General features: G+C 46.7%; 1 protein-coding gene across 2 annotated transcripts in view; it reads left to right on the forward strand.

The window, feature by feature from the left end:
* Positions 1 to 965: 965 nt before the first annotated feature.
* KCNIP1 (potassium voltage-gated channel interacting protein 1) overlaps positions 966 to 14578 on the forward strand; it is a 259487-nt gene continuing 245874 nt past the window's right edge. For both annotated transcript variants that reach the window (XM_068417191.1, XM_068417192.1), the window contains exon 1: positions 966 to 1026. In XM_068417191.1, the coding sequence (XP_068273292.1) occupies positions 966 to 1026 (61 nt within the window). The remainder of the gene's footprint in view (positions 1027 to 14578) is intronic.

A 14578-nucleotide genomic window follows, 5' to 3' on the forward strand; every position in this document is an offset into this window, starting at 1 on the left:
GCTGATCTTTTGAAATATGAAAGAACTGAACAAAATGCTGGGAACTGTATACCTCCTCTGGGCCACCTGACATTTGCAGAGTTGTGTTTCAACAGTTTGTCGTTTTAATGTCCATAAAAAGGATGTGCACACACATACTTTGCAGAAAATTAAGTTATTAACAACTGTCTTGCGCATGCTTCTGGTGTGTGAGAAAGGATGGGCAGGAAAAGGACTGTGGTGAAATTTTCTATTTTTCCCCGTTGCACGCGCTTATTTTCCCCTGACACTTCTGCTTGAGAAGACTGTTAAGAGATTGCTGCTCCCTACCTTTCTGTCAGACTCTTAATTAGCAGGAGCACGCAGTCCGCGCAGCTGGGGCTTTGATGCCTTGCTCGCTACGGTTTCCCACTCAGAAGATTTCCATTCATTCCGCATTGGTACCCAGCCCAAAGCCCTGGCCTCCCCCCAAGACCCTCAGCATGTCTCCAGGACTCCAGTTTAGTATTCACTGGAAGAGCTGCACTGATGCTCCCTCGCTAGACCTCCAGGCTGCTGGTTGGAGCCATAAGGGAACGGGAGGAAGAATTAGCCTGTGTGTTTATGTGGCTGTGCTCCAGTAAATATTTTGATGCATCTGCTGCCAGCTCTGGTCTGAGGGAATCTACCTAGCATTTAAATTTTGATGGGGAGCTGTTTTGAATAATAACAGTGCAGCCGGCTGTGAGTCAGTGCATGTGTGTTGACTTAAAAAAAAGAAAAACCCTCAAAGCTTAACGCTTGCTGAACGCTGAGCTGCAGTGCTTTGCTTTTTCCCTCCTCCTTTCTTCTTTTCTTTCTTCTCTGGACTTCCTCTGTTTTGTTTTGTTCTTGGGGGCATTTCACATAGATTTTGTTCACTGGCGGTGGGGGGGTGGGGTGAGAAGAATTAAAAAAAATCCCAGCCGAAATAAATCCTTCCCCGAAACTCACAAGTAGCTTTTGCAATGGGTGCTGTAATGGGTACGTTCTCTTCTCTACAAACGAAACAAAGAAGACCATCGAAAGGTAAGAGCTCCTGGTTTGCTTTTCCTGTCCCTTCTGTGTGTTTGCTAGGGGAGAAATTTATATTAGGAAGGGAGGAGAAAATGAACATGTGCCGCTTGCAAGTAACCCAGCAGTGTTTGTGAGGTGTAATTTGCAGAGGAGAGTGGGATGCGAGGTGGTGGAGGAAGCGTGTGGGCATGAGGAAACTGCTGTGGAGGGGCTTGGGGGGTGAAAGGCATCTGAAATATCGTAATCCTTCGTACAGGCGGGTGTGAGGAGGAGAAACTCGGTGGCTCCATATGCAGAGCACTTGCAGAAGAGACCTCTTTATTCCCAAATCCCATGCCTCGTAAACCCTTTGAGGAGGGAATAAAATGTAGATACACAGCAAATTCTTCGCAATACCTTGTGGTTTCTTTCTCAGAAAGTATTGTTAGAGGCAATGGTGCATATTCAGTAATCCAACACCAAGTGTGCAGGACTAATGATGTGTGTTTTATAAAGATTATCAAGAGGGGGGGAAAAAATAGGATGTTTTCATAAAGAAGAAGAGAAGCTCATGAAAAATGAGAAAGCAAGCAGTAATCCCAGGGATTTTAATCCTTAAATCCATAAATATCAGCTGTAAAATGCTGATTTTTCAGGAGGTCTGGTTTGTGTAGTGTTTGCTTGAGCTTTGCTCAATTTCCTTCAGGGTTAATTCAAAAATTCCAGGGTGCTGCTGAGCAGAAAGTTGAAAGCACTGCCAGGGGTACATCCACACCGTACAGAATGAGTATTGTTTAGAAAACAAAAAGAAATACTCTGTAACTTGGGCAAGTCTTTCTGCTATTTGGAAATTTCCCTGCCAGAACCTCTGCATTTAACAGTCTCTCAGTATTTCTAGGGCAGGTCTCTATTTCCACTGGATCTGTTGCTTGGTTCATATATATTCTTTTGAATTGCAAGTTGGTATGGATTTTCTAGCAATTTAAATTAAAAAATGTCTTAGGAAATACCAAGCATCAGGTAATTACTCTGAAGAGAAATGCGGAAGGGCTGTGCAGGGGATTTGATTGTGGCAAGTTTGTGACTGAGTGTAAAATTCTGTGTTCCTGGTACAAGACAGGTAGGGTAGGGTAAAATTTTACATTAGAGTGTGTGTACATGGTTTACAGTTCACCTTTCTGTGTTATTATAATGCAGCCACATTCCATAGTCATCTGGGATGTGTATGATATTATTTAAAATGCAAGCATAACTGTATAATTGTCTAAGCATCGAGTCACACTTGAAGCTGCGAGAGTTGTGTTTAGGCACTGAGAAGTACACGAGAGCTGAACATGGTGTGCAGGGCACGGTGGCTGCTGTGACACCAAGGGGTGTCTTATCCACCTGCCAGAAACCTGGGAGCTGGATCTGATTTCCACTAAATGTAGACAATTCTTGGCTGAATGTATCTGTTCTCTACTACTTTGTTGTCTTGTGATTGGCTCAGCTCTCTGGTGGATGCAAGAAATTGCTTTTTGTTGGAGTTCACGAGCAGTAAAAATCCAGCATCTGGTCACACATTTGACCATTTACAGCGGGATTCAGTCTTGCTGATGCCTGCTGGCAGTGGTTGCTCAGCTGTATTTATCAAAACTTGTGTTCCCAGAGTTATCTCCTCTTGACTCTGAGGCGTTATCCATGTGGTGCTGCTGGTTAGTAGGACACCCAGCTGGAGAGAGCAAGTTGGAAGAAATTCCTTTGATTTTCTTGGCTATTTTCAAAGCCAGTACAGAATTTCACACCTTCTAGTCATTATTTACCTGGCAAGAAAGAGCATTACAGAACAACACTGCTGGTTTTGGCTGACTTCAGCCAGTTACAGATGCTCCTCCAGACCAATGCCCAGAGGATCCCCTAGATCTCCAAACAGGAGTGGCGGAGGCATGTTTGCTGCACGTACCTGTGGGCTGCCTGGTGTGTTTTACACTGACTGTGAGCACTTCACCTTGTCAGCAATGAAACACTAATATGTACTGGGCTTGAATACAGTCTGAAATTGTTGTCTGTGAGCTAATTAGTTAGTAGAAGTCAATCACCATTACATGATGGATTCCTTAGTGTTGCCCACCTGTTTCCTCAGCATCCCCTCCAGCCCCTGACCATCCTGGTGGCCTCCGCTGGACCATGCTCTAGTGTATCCATGTCTGTCTTGTAGTGGGGAACCCAAAACTGGCCACAGCGCTCTGGGTGTGCTGAGCAGAGGTGAAGGATCACTCGTCGCAGTGCTGGCTGCGTGGTTGTTGACGCAGCCTGCTGGGAGAGTTGCCTTCTCTTCCAGAGAGCACCTTGCTAACGGTGCCCAGGTGCAACTGCTCCGTTTGATATCACTGTGGCTATCTTTTATTGAGGAGAGTGTTTATTGTCTATTTTATTATTAGATTATAATCTATTATTATCTTATTATTTATTTTATTTATCTGTGTGTTTATTTCAATATTTCGGGTTTTATGTAGGAGTGAAATACTGCTGCTAAAACAAGGGCTTTGAAAAAATAGTTATAACAGGGCTCGATCCACACTTCTGCAAGTACACTGTCATCTTGGTAAACATGTAGCTTGAAGACAATTTGTGTAGCCTTTTCTAGCTAAGCATCTCACACATGTATCTGAAGCTGTATCTTTGGTGTAATGAACTAAAAGCAAAAACCCTACATGTATATGGTTTTAAGAATAGGTGAAATAAACAGGTCATGTGTAAAGTGAGGAGTTTCCCAAGACGGGTTAGTATCGGTAAGCACATGGTGGATCCTGGCAGCATGGGCTCAAGTGGCCTGTGCTGAACCCTTCCAGCTGCAGTGCAGGACACGGCTCTGCTTGCGCTGCTCCCCCTCGACCCCGCTCGTGGCTGGGTCCAGGGTGCTGGCAGGGGGACTGGTGGCTGGTTGGGTTATTCCAGCAGCGATGCTGGAGGATATATTGTAGCAGTGTTCAAGAGTACAAGATTTAATTCCTTGTTCTAATGAAAATGGGGAGCCTGAATCAATAAAGGCAGGAGTAGCACAGAAATTGCCTTAAAGTTGAGAGCAGTGGTCCATCAAGTGCGAGACCTTTTCTCTGGGAGTGGACAGTGTTGTGGGTTTGTAGAGGAGGAGATCATTCGTTTGGCTTGAATGTGAAAACTTAATCCAATATAATCGGGCATTTTGTCTAGGCGTGTTATGAGCCACACAGCCTGTCCTGCGGGATAAAGATTGCTGCTGCTTAGATTTGCAATCCTATCAGTAAAGCTGCAGAAGCTTTCCCTGCTCGCTGGAGTGTCCCTGGATAGTCTATGAGATTTGTGCCATTTGCTTCGGTAGTGGCTCGGGGCAATTCCACAGATTATTTGTACGTTTCATTAGAAATTATTTCCTCTGATCTCCTCAATTGACGACATTTTAACTTCATTCGCTGTTGGGATTCTTCTTGTCTGCCTCTCCCAGCGTTCTGAGTTGGCCTAGTAAAAGGTAATGCCTCTTTCTACCACGTTTGCTTCACTCGTATCTCAGAGCAGCGAAGCTGCGCAGCCTTCCTGGGGTCCTGGTGGAGCCTGGCTGAGGTCCTCGGGGACAAGCTGACCGTGAGCCAGCGATGTGTCCCCGCAGCAAAGGCGGCCAGCAGCCTCCTGGGCTGCGCTGGGCAGAGCGTCGCCAGCATCGAGGGAGTGGTGCTTCTCTGCCCAGCACTGCTGAGACAGCCACAGTGCCATGGCCAGTGCTGGGCTCCCCAGGACAGGAGAGATGCGGACTTACTGGACTGAGTCCACTGAGGGGCCATGAGGAATATTAAGCAATTGGAGCATCTGACATACGGGGAGAGGTTGAGCGAGCTGGGGCTGTAGCAGAGAAGGCTCAGGGGGATCTTATCGGAGTGTGTAAATGCCTGATGGGGGGGAGCAAAGGTGAGGGAGCAAGGCTCTTCTCAGTGGTGCCCAGTGACAGGACAAGAGGCAACGGGCACAAATTGCAATACAGGAAATTCCATTGAAATATAAGAAAAAAAAATTACTGTGAAGGGTGAGTGAACACTGGAACAGGCTGCCCAGAGGGGCTGTGGAGTCTCCATCCTTGGAGACATTCAAAATCCAACAGGACACAGTCCTGGGCAACCTGCTGTAGTTAACCCTGCCTTGAGGAGGGGATTGGACGAGACAATCTTCTGAGGTCCCTTCCAACCTCATCCACCCTCTGGCTCTGGGATTACTGTCACTTTAAAAACCCTAACGCTGTAAGGACTTGGGGGTACTGGGAACAGGAAGACACACTGAGAGCTCAGGACCAAACGCCAACAAAGCTGAGAGGAGGGCTTGGTCCTCTCTTAGTATGTTAGCACTTAGATACAAGATTAAGCTGGACTTGAGAATTTCCATTGCTTGTATATCCTGCAGCAAACATAAGCAATAAAACAATAAATGAGTTAGGGGGAAAACCAAACAAAACCACAACAACACTAGAAGGCAGAGGGCCAGCACAGCAGATAATGCACACACAAATGCATCTCTGGTTTCAACTAGCTGCAGAAATAGAGATTTTTCATGTGTTTTTACAGTCTGCAGCAAATCATGACCAAATTTGTGGCTAGAATCAGCCATTTCCATATTTGTCATGGAAACGTTCGCATTAGCAGATTGCTAAAGCAGGGGGAATTTCTTGTTTTGACTGCTTTCCGTACCGCCGTGGTAGTGTGCGGTGGGGATGGGTACCCTGCCACTTGTGGGAAAAGGAAAATCAAGGAATAAGGGATTAGCTATGTTTGCTCGCTCTTTTCTCTTCACCACCCCTCCCACCCTACCCACCTACCCCCGCCCCCAACAGGAAAATGAAATGTAACTCAACTATTTCTCAGTACCTGAATCTTTTTGGCCTTAGAGCTACAGGTCCCAGCTCTTACCCTGACTGCACCAGCAGAAAGCAGCAGCACTCTCAGTTGGAAATCTGAGTTTGTTGAACATGAGTAACCATATTTTGACCCAAGACCACCCAAACCTAAGCTATCAAGAGGAGCCTGGCACAGTTGTTTAATTTTGCAAGAGCTAACAGCAGGAATTCACTTTGATTAAAATGTCAGTTGTGCCATTTTTATAGTGACCAATTTCTAGACTTTGTTTTGAAGGAAAGTTTGCTTTGAAATAGCTTGTTGTCCAAAAGCAGCAGGTTTTGTGTCTGACCAGCTGGTATTTTCAAGTGTTTTACTTACCAGAAAAGCTCTCAACATTGCTTGACTCATCAGTCTTCATAAGAATATCTGACTGACCTGAGCTCCTAAGATTGCCGGTCACGGCTGTGCCCTTTCAGTTCCCTGCACTAAAACGATCTGCTGCTCTGCTCAGAAGGAGAGAAAGCAGTTCAGTAGTGTTTCCAGGAATCGGTCCTGTTCAGCCCTAGACCTACAGCTGCCGAATGGAGGTGTTAGCTTTGAGCAGGGGAGCTGCCCTGGTATTTCCTTTGCCCAGCACGTACCCTTACAAAATAACTGTTTGTAAGCTGTTTATGGCAGCTTTATTCTCAATAAGCCTTTGAAATTCATCCGGGAGAAGCAACAGACTTGCCTTTATCCCTCAAAAATCTGTTCAGGTTTGGCAGAAAGAAAAGCTTTGAAAGTTGCCCTGCTCTTGCTTCTGCTCCTCAAAGAAACTTGAAAGCCTGCTGCTGTTGTGAACGAATGTGTGTGTCCTGAAGACTCTGACAGTACAGCCCTGTGTCCTGGGTATTTTGTTAACAGAGAGATCTCAGTTCCCCACCTATTTTCCTTCTAGAGCAAGGAGAGCATCCTTCCCCCCGGTTGCAGACCTGAGCCTGAGGGTGCTTGAGTGGATGGAAGAAATGTCTGATTTGGTTTCTCCTGGCTGTGCCCAAGAGCCACTACACAGCACTGACATCTCATTTTCTCTCCCTAGTCTTTTCTGATCATTGTCTGATATAGTCTGGCAGGTCAGGTACGTGGTTGGCTGCCTGCACTGAAAACTGAGGGTTTGACAGACTTTTTTCTAGGGAATTGTCTTTGTAACGGGTGTGTGGAGCAGCACTTGGCAACAAAACTGTTTGATGTAAGCACTCAATCAGAAGCAATTTGGAAGAATTGTGATGACCAGTAAGTGTCCATCAGAATATGCCACTTTATGTGAAACACTTTGGTTTCTATGAAGTGCAAAGAGGTGCATGGGAGCCTGCTTGCGTCGCAGTAGCCAAACATCCCAGCCACGTGGCTGGGACATGCTTGCGATGGGTGGCCCAGAGGGGCGAGACCTGTTTGCACCTTGCTTTCCCGTGTTGTCAGCAACCCTGTGCCAGAGCTTGCACGGGTGTGGGGTTTGCTCAGAGGTGGGTAGGACTTACGGACTTGTGACTGCTTCCATGCCCAGCTTTCAGCCAAAATTTCTTTAGCTCCTATGCAGTTGCTAGCTCTACATTTCTTCCTTTGCCTCTTGCTTTGTTTCCTGCTTGGTTCCCTATAAGTACAACTCCTGGCAGTGAGGCAGAGCGATCTCAAATAGCTGGTCTTAAGACTGGGTAGCACTGATTAGATTGAAATAAGCTATGTGTGTCCCTGATTGCTTCCCGCAGGCATACACCGCCTGCCTGAAATGCTGTAGTCAGACCCAGCTTGGAGGTTTGGAATAAAGAAAAAATGAATGGAGGAAAGTACACTGTATAGTGTGTTATAGGTTGTGTTGCGTTATCATACACGTGTGCTTATTTCTTGCCCTTGGGTACAGGTACTACGTGCCACTCCAAGTGCAGCACATCCACACGGAGCCATGAAATCCCACCACAAAAGAGGTGATTAGAGACTTCGGCTTTGCATGCCATTAGGCTGCAGTGCTTTGAAGTTTCATTTTGTTCCACACTAATCCAAAAGGGTAAACCAGAAAATATTTTCCAACCTTTAACTTCCAGCCTTGGCAATCTTCCAAACTTTATCACCATCAGCTCTTCCAGTGTGAATTACTGGATATTTGATGTTTGGAATGGGCACTAGGAAGCACTTGGATTTTGCAACTGAAAATATTTAACACTGCAGATGTGAAAAGCTTGGAACTTAATACTTAGCAGAGGTTTTGGCCAGTTCTCAACTTTACAGTGGTTAATGTCACCAAATATGTAAACAGGAGTCAGGGTTGTACAAATTTTTTGAAGAAAAACTTATCTATAAAAAAGCAGTCCAAGGTCAACCAAAGCAAGTTATAAACTCATCCTTATTTTGGTCAAATCTGAGGGGAAAAATAAAAATGTTTTATTTCTCCACTTATAAACCTACAGTCAAAATGTTTATTTTTTGATTTGTTAAGCTTTATTAAAAACCCCAAAGTTTTATAAATTTTTCAAAAATTGAGTGATATTTTTTTTTTTTTAGATGAAATGTTTCATTAATCAAAGTTGATATTAATTGTGGTTATTCACCGAAACTTTCCAAACACTTTACTGGCCTGTAGTTTTATTGTAGTTCTAGATGCGAATAGACAAGTGTAGCTGCTAAAGTGCTTCCTCCATTGCGATGGGGGATGGACCTGGGTATTTATGTCAAGTGCCACATTTCTTATTCAAAATCATTACCCAGAGAACGTAATGGCACAGTGATGCAGAAAGTCTGGGTACGTGCTCAGGGTCTCTGAGGTATGTTGCTGCTCACACCATGGCTCTGTGCAAGGTAAGAAACTTCTGCATTTCTCTCTGCGAGGTGTTCCCTGGCAGGTGCAGGTGCTTTAGGCACCCCTTATCCTCCCCTGCGGGAAGGGACTAACATGTATGGCAGGGATCTTATCCAACTGGGAAAATGCAGGTTACAGCTATAGGGTACCACAGCCACATTTGTAACCAAACTATATTTAGGGTTCCAAGCAAGGTGTTTATTTTTCCCCTTTTAATCATTCTGAGATGCCAGAGGGAAGGGGAATAACTGCTATTGTAAGATGGATTGTACTTAAAAAAACAAAAATGATTAGAAGTGTAAACTGTATCCACATTTTCAAAATAGGCAAGTGAAAAATGAAGGAAGCCGTGCCCAGGTATCTCCAGTCTGTGTTTGCGGCCGTCACGGTGGGGTGATGTCTTTGGTCTGGACTGAAAATGACACAGATAGCGGTCAGTTAATTTCTAACTGTGTCATGAAAACGGGGGTGTGACTCGTGCCGGCACTGCTCGGGGTAGGGGGGGTGCGGTGGGGCTGGTCTGAAGAGTTTAAACAAACCCCAGCAGATGTGAGGCGAAGCTCCCCGGCAGTAAGTGTGGCCAGCGGGGAGGGACTGGGTGCCAGCGGGCAGAGGCAGGACAGCAGAGCTGCCCGGGGGCTGAACTCGTACCCGCGGGGCAGGCTGAGGGGGCAGCCCAGGCAGGAGGGGAGCTGGCCTGGCCTGGCCATGGTGCGGGGAAGTTTTAAGGCATGAACTGGGTAACAGAGCTGTCCTTTCCTGGCAGAGCTCTGCTACATCTGTTTGGCTTTCCTCAATCCAAATATTACCTTCTTGACATATTCAACAACCTCAGCTCTTCACACACACCGGTGTTTACTTTTCTCTTGCTTCACGAAAACCCTTCCCTCCCCAAGCTCGTTCTTTGGGTGGCTGATTGGGAAGTGCCCAGAATTTCCATAGATGGCCACAGCTACCGTCTCTAAAAGCCAACGAGCAGGCACAGGACATTTTATGTTGTGGCTGAGAGCAGCTAATGGAGACCATGACTGTGAGGAGCCGTGTTGTGCTGCTGGAGGCAGGTTTCTAGGAAACCCAAGAGGCGCCGCATCGTTCTGCTGAAGGGGCCTTGGCAGAGCGGGAGAGTGTCACCTCGGAAGGGGGGAGCCGGATTACGGTGCGCCAGAGATCAGTACTGAACATCGGGGGCTTTAGTGCTCTGACAAAATAAATGTTTCTGCCTGTCAAATTTATATGCAGGAAAATATGGATGAAACAAGCCATGTTCACAAGCTGGAGCCAGTTAGAGCACAGTTCCAGAAGCGGAGCTTGCGTGTTTTGACAGCAATTCTAACTTTGCCTACCTGCATCTCGGGGCTGAGCTCCCAGGTATGTTTTTGCAGGCTGCTGTTGCTTCTTTCTAGTGAGCGATGCTACACATCAGCCCCATAGATTTTTTGATTATCAGCTGAAACCTCAGGCAAAGCCCCTGATTTAGCACATCGAACTGCAGGAGCAGAGGCTCGCTCGCTGTAGGATACGCAGGCAGCCCTGTGAGGGATAACGCTGTTAGCTCCTTGGCTGCAGAATGTCAGGAGCCAGCGCAGCATCTGCAGGGAAGGACAGTTTCCCTTAGGAAAACTGTTTCATCCCGTGCAGGTGAACCCCATGATGCAGTGGGGAGCATCAGCACCCCTTTGCACTCTTAATCTTCCCGGTTCAAGGGGCCGTTGGAACTGGGAGCAGCGCATGAAAAGAAAAAATGGGAAGCAGGAAACTTTTGTGTCAGTGCAGAAAGGATTGCTGACTGCTAATCCTAATAAGCCAGTGTAATTGAATTGGCACACTAGTTTACATGCTTCGCTGGGAGAGTCAGATGTGAGTCCAAACTGTGATACTAGCACCCCAGGAATTTAAACATGTCCTTGTGTGGGTCTGAATCCCTGTAACACAGAGTTTGTTTTTATCTAGTATTTTAACACGTGAGCTGACAGAAGGTCTAGTTTGCAGTCCTGTGTGTACAGAATTAGCCAGGCTGCAGACATCTAGACAAAGAGCTGCATCAGGACATGAGGAAAATCCTGCCTGGGTGGACATTTGTATGTACTGAACGATGGGCAAAGGCAAGCGTGTGCAGTTCTGCAAAGGAAATCTGGTCCCACCAGGTCCGTTCCTGTTTGTGTAGGCAGCAACCAGACCTGCATGCGGAGCAGGTGTGGTGCTGGGACAGAAAGCCAACCAGACGCTGTTCTTTCAGGAAAGCGCCTTTCATTTCCAGGGCTTTAAGGCATCAAAAGGGGCGATTTCCAATAGCAATTTGGCATCCTCTGCTTGGCAGGAGTGAGCACGTGGCAACTGAGCTACTGCCTTATCCTTTCTAATCACCTTCGCGATGGAGCACTGGGCTGCACGTGGCTCACCGCAGCCCTCCAGGGAAGGACAGTGTCAAACAAAGGGAATGTTCTGATCAGTTTTCTGGGCAGTGCCATCAGCCACAGCACTTTGCATGGCTACGTTTGCATTTTTTTTTAGCTGATGCTGCCTTTCTCTTTCCTCTGTTCTGACTGTTGATGGAGGTAAAGCACTTGCAGTTCAAAAGTTCACGCGGTGCAGGAAATCGGAGCGCTGCGTGCTTTCCTCGGGTGCTGGTTGTTGCTGCTGTTCAGCAGCACACAAGAGAGAACACAGCAACGTGCTGTTTGAATGTCATCCACAGCCCAGCTCAGATCTAGGTGATTGGTGTGTAAGTTAAAATGTGGTGCTGTATCTGTTGGAGCAAATGCACTCTCTTGCCCTGCGTACTGCTGCTTTGTAAAACCTCCAAAGCAAATTAGTTGTTAGACTAAAAGTTTGGTCCAAACCTGAACCTTTTCTTTACCCCGCGGAGTTTGTGAGATGTTTTGGGAACTTTGGAAACGCTCCAACTTGGAATTAATTTTGTCACATCTCTTCACATTGTTTGTTTTTACAAACTGTGTCCCTTTAGAGTTGTTGCTTGGAAAGTACTGACAGTGGGGAATTAGCTGGTAAATGTTCTTAACCTCCACCCGGATCAAAACCAGACAGCTGTTAGAAGCTGCTGGGGTGTGAAGTTAGCAGCTCAGCCCCGCGATCCCCACACTCACTCTGACATCTCGGGCTCTGATCACTCAGAAAACACAAAGCCTTCCTCCTTCTGCCTCGGCTGCTTCCCCTTCGCCCTGCTGGGCGGCTGCTTTCGCCTCGCTTTCCTCTCGGGCTCCAGCAGCGCCGGAGCCGAGGCCAAGCTAATGGCCCTGGCAGAGCCGGGGGGCGCAGGTGCAGCTCTGCTCCTCTGCTCTAGTATCGCAGCTGGCATTTCTGAGGGACGTGCTCCTGCTTGAGCACCAGTGCCCTAAAATGCTCCGCGTGGTTTATAGTCAGGCCCTGTATTTTCAGTTAATATGCCTGAATTAGGTGTGTAAAAATAGCTAAACAACTATAAGCAAATACTAGAGGCATTTGCATATCTGATAATATTTTTCACCTGCAAGAGTATTTCAAACTCTACTGAATTCCTGGAAGAACAAGAAGCGAGGAGCGAGCCTTTGATCATCCCCCTGTGTTTCTGTGAAGAGGTGCTTCTCTGCAGAAGCCTGCACAAATTGTGCTCATTTACTTAACGGGTGTGTTTCTGTCCTGTTAACTATGAACGTAAAGCAATCTGTTTAAAGAGCTTCACTGTCCTATAAATCAAAGTCCTGAGGCAGGATGAGGTGGGGACGATGCTGCAGGAGATGCGATTCTGTCTGTGCTTTCCCTGTGACCTGGCACAAGGCGCCAGGACTCTGTCTGTCAGCGCCTGCTGCTCCCAGTTCGCCAGTGTGAGGTTTGGGGAGGTGATGGAGCCAAGCTGCAGAGCGTCGGCACCCTTGGTCGTCCTCACCAGCTTGCCGTCCTTTTTTGTGCCATGACTGTTACAGCTGTAGAGTTTTGCCTAAGTTAATTGCTTGTCACTCGCCTGCTTGCCGTGATTTAGTTTTATTGTATTTTGTTAAGCACTATGAGATAGCTCCCAAGCATGTGAGATTTAGGAGAATGGGAGGTTAAAGCTAAGGCATCATTATTCATGTTGCAAGTGCTCAGCGTCAGACAGCACAGAGACCACCCTCCCGAGCACCACGCGAGGGAGAGGCCATGCTTGTGGATTTGCTGTGGACGAGGCATTTGGCTCAGGAGCTCCCTGTGGCTGTTGCCAGTGGCGAAGGACAAGGATGACATGGAGCAGCTAGTCTGACACGGCATTCACCTGCGGCACCTCTTCTCTGTGGAGCAATGCTGCTGATCTTAGTCAGCTAGTAGTTGCTGATGTTATGTGACAGCGATAGGGTGGCTGGAATAACAAAAGCCACTTCTGAAGAGTATGTCCCACAGTCATTGTCTTCTGCAGTGTCACCACCTGCTTTGCTTTCTGGCAGCAACTAGTAGATTTGATGTTGCTGGTAGTTTCAGGACTGTGCTTTGAGAGGTTGACTGCTGTGGACAGGCTGCATGATGCTGAGATAGCTGCAGGCAAAGGTTTCTTTGCGATGTGGGCAGGGAAATGCTTGTTCTCCATCCTGTCATGGGAGTTATGATCCTTTCCGACAGATCAAAGAGTTCATTTCCTCCATACTTCTTGGGTTTAGGAACTCCCTTACTGGATATGTGGACAGAAGAGAATGAACTAGTTTAATCCTTTGTAGCTGAAGGAGCTCAGGACAGTGTGGTTCCTCTTGTAATACTGGGAATTGAGCAACCTTGCAGTGGAACAGCTTGGCCATCTCCCGTCACTACCTGTCAGGTGTGGTAAGGGCCTGCGCTGTTCTGTACCAGGTCTGGAGGGAGAAGTGAAATGGCCTGGAGGATGGGTAAGAGAGGCTCCCAGAGCATGCTGAATAGCTGGAGGAGATGTCTTCTTGCACAGGGGATGGGATTTCTTGCAGTGGCGTTTTGAGAGCTGGAATAGTTGTGGACAGTGCATGTAGGGCACCAATGAGAACGTCTGTGGTCGTTAAGTGGGAATGTTTGAGTGTGTCCTTTGCCTGGTGCAGGAATGGACAGAGAGAGCTGGGAACCTGCAGAGCCAGGCTGGGCTGCGTGTGCATGGAAATCAGCATTGCCTTCCTGAGGTCTCTCTCATTTACCATAAAATATCGTACAGAGTGAACAGACCTCAGCAGTAACTGCTCGAATCCTTATGTTTTAAACTCTCTGTGCATTCTGCAATGTCTCCTTATGCTAATTCAGGGCAACATACCCTTAGTCAAGTTGAAGTTACCTCAAGCTGATTGACAGGGTGAACTGAGGTACATTTTCTATTCTCCTCTTGTTTCCTTGATTTTTCCGAGTCCAATCTTTCGGTAAGTAGTGGTTTGGATATTAACCTGTTTGCTGCTGTGAAAGGTGGTGTGAAGGAACCTGCAGTGAGGAGAAAGCAGCTCAGAGAGAGATGGAGATGTTAGTGTCTGTGCTGGAAAAGGCAGTAGAGTACGGCTTAAATCAATTCTAACAAAGATAATATTAAGGTGGTTTCTAGATCTGGTTGCCAGAGAACGATGCATTTGTTAATCAAATATGTCTTGTACTAGTAAGAAAGCCTCAAATTGATTTGCACTTCATGGTCCGCATAAATGTGGAGACGCTGCCAAAGTTGTCTCTTTCCCTCCTCTTTTTTCATTGTAGAGATTCCAGAAAATGGAGCAAACAGGTTTTCCCTGCTGTTTGGTTCTTCGTTTCATGCATATGCATTTCTGGGACACGCACTCCTGGCGCGTGCAGCCTTCTCTGCAGGCTTGTGTAGCTTTGAAGCAGAGAACCTAAAGCATAAGTAAGATATTTGCAGAATTAAAGAGAATTTAGAGGAACAACAGCAGAGATTTCAAATTCCTGTAAATAAGTTCAGTCTCAAAACCAGAGATGAGTTTTCACCTGCCTTCTG

The sequence above is a fragment of the Nyctibius grandis genome, chromosome 22 (assembly GCF_013368605.1).
Source record: "Nyctibius grandis isolate bNycGra1 chromosome 22, bNycGra1.pri, whole genome shotgun sequence".
NCBI classification, from domain to species: Eukaryota; Metazoa; Chordata; class Aves; order Nyctibiiformes; family Nyctibiidae; genus Nyctibius; species Nyctibius grandis.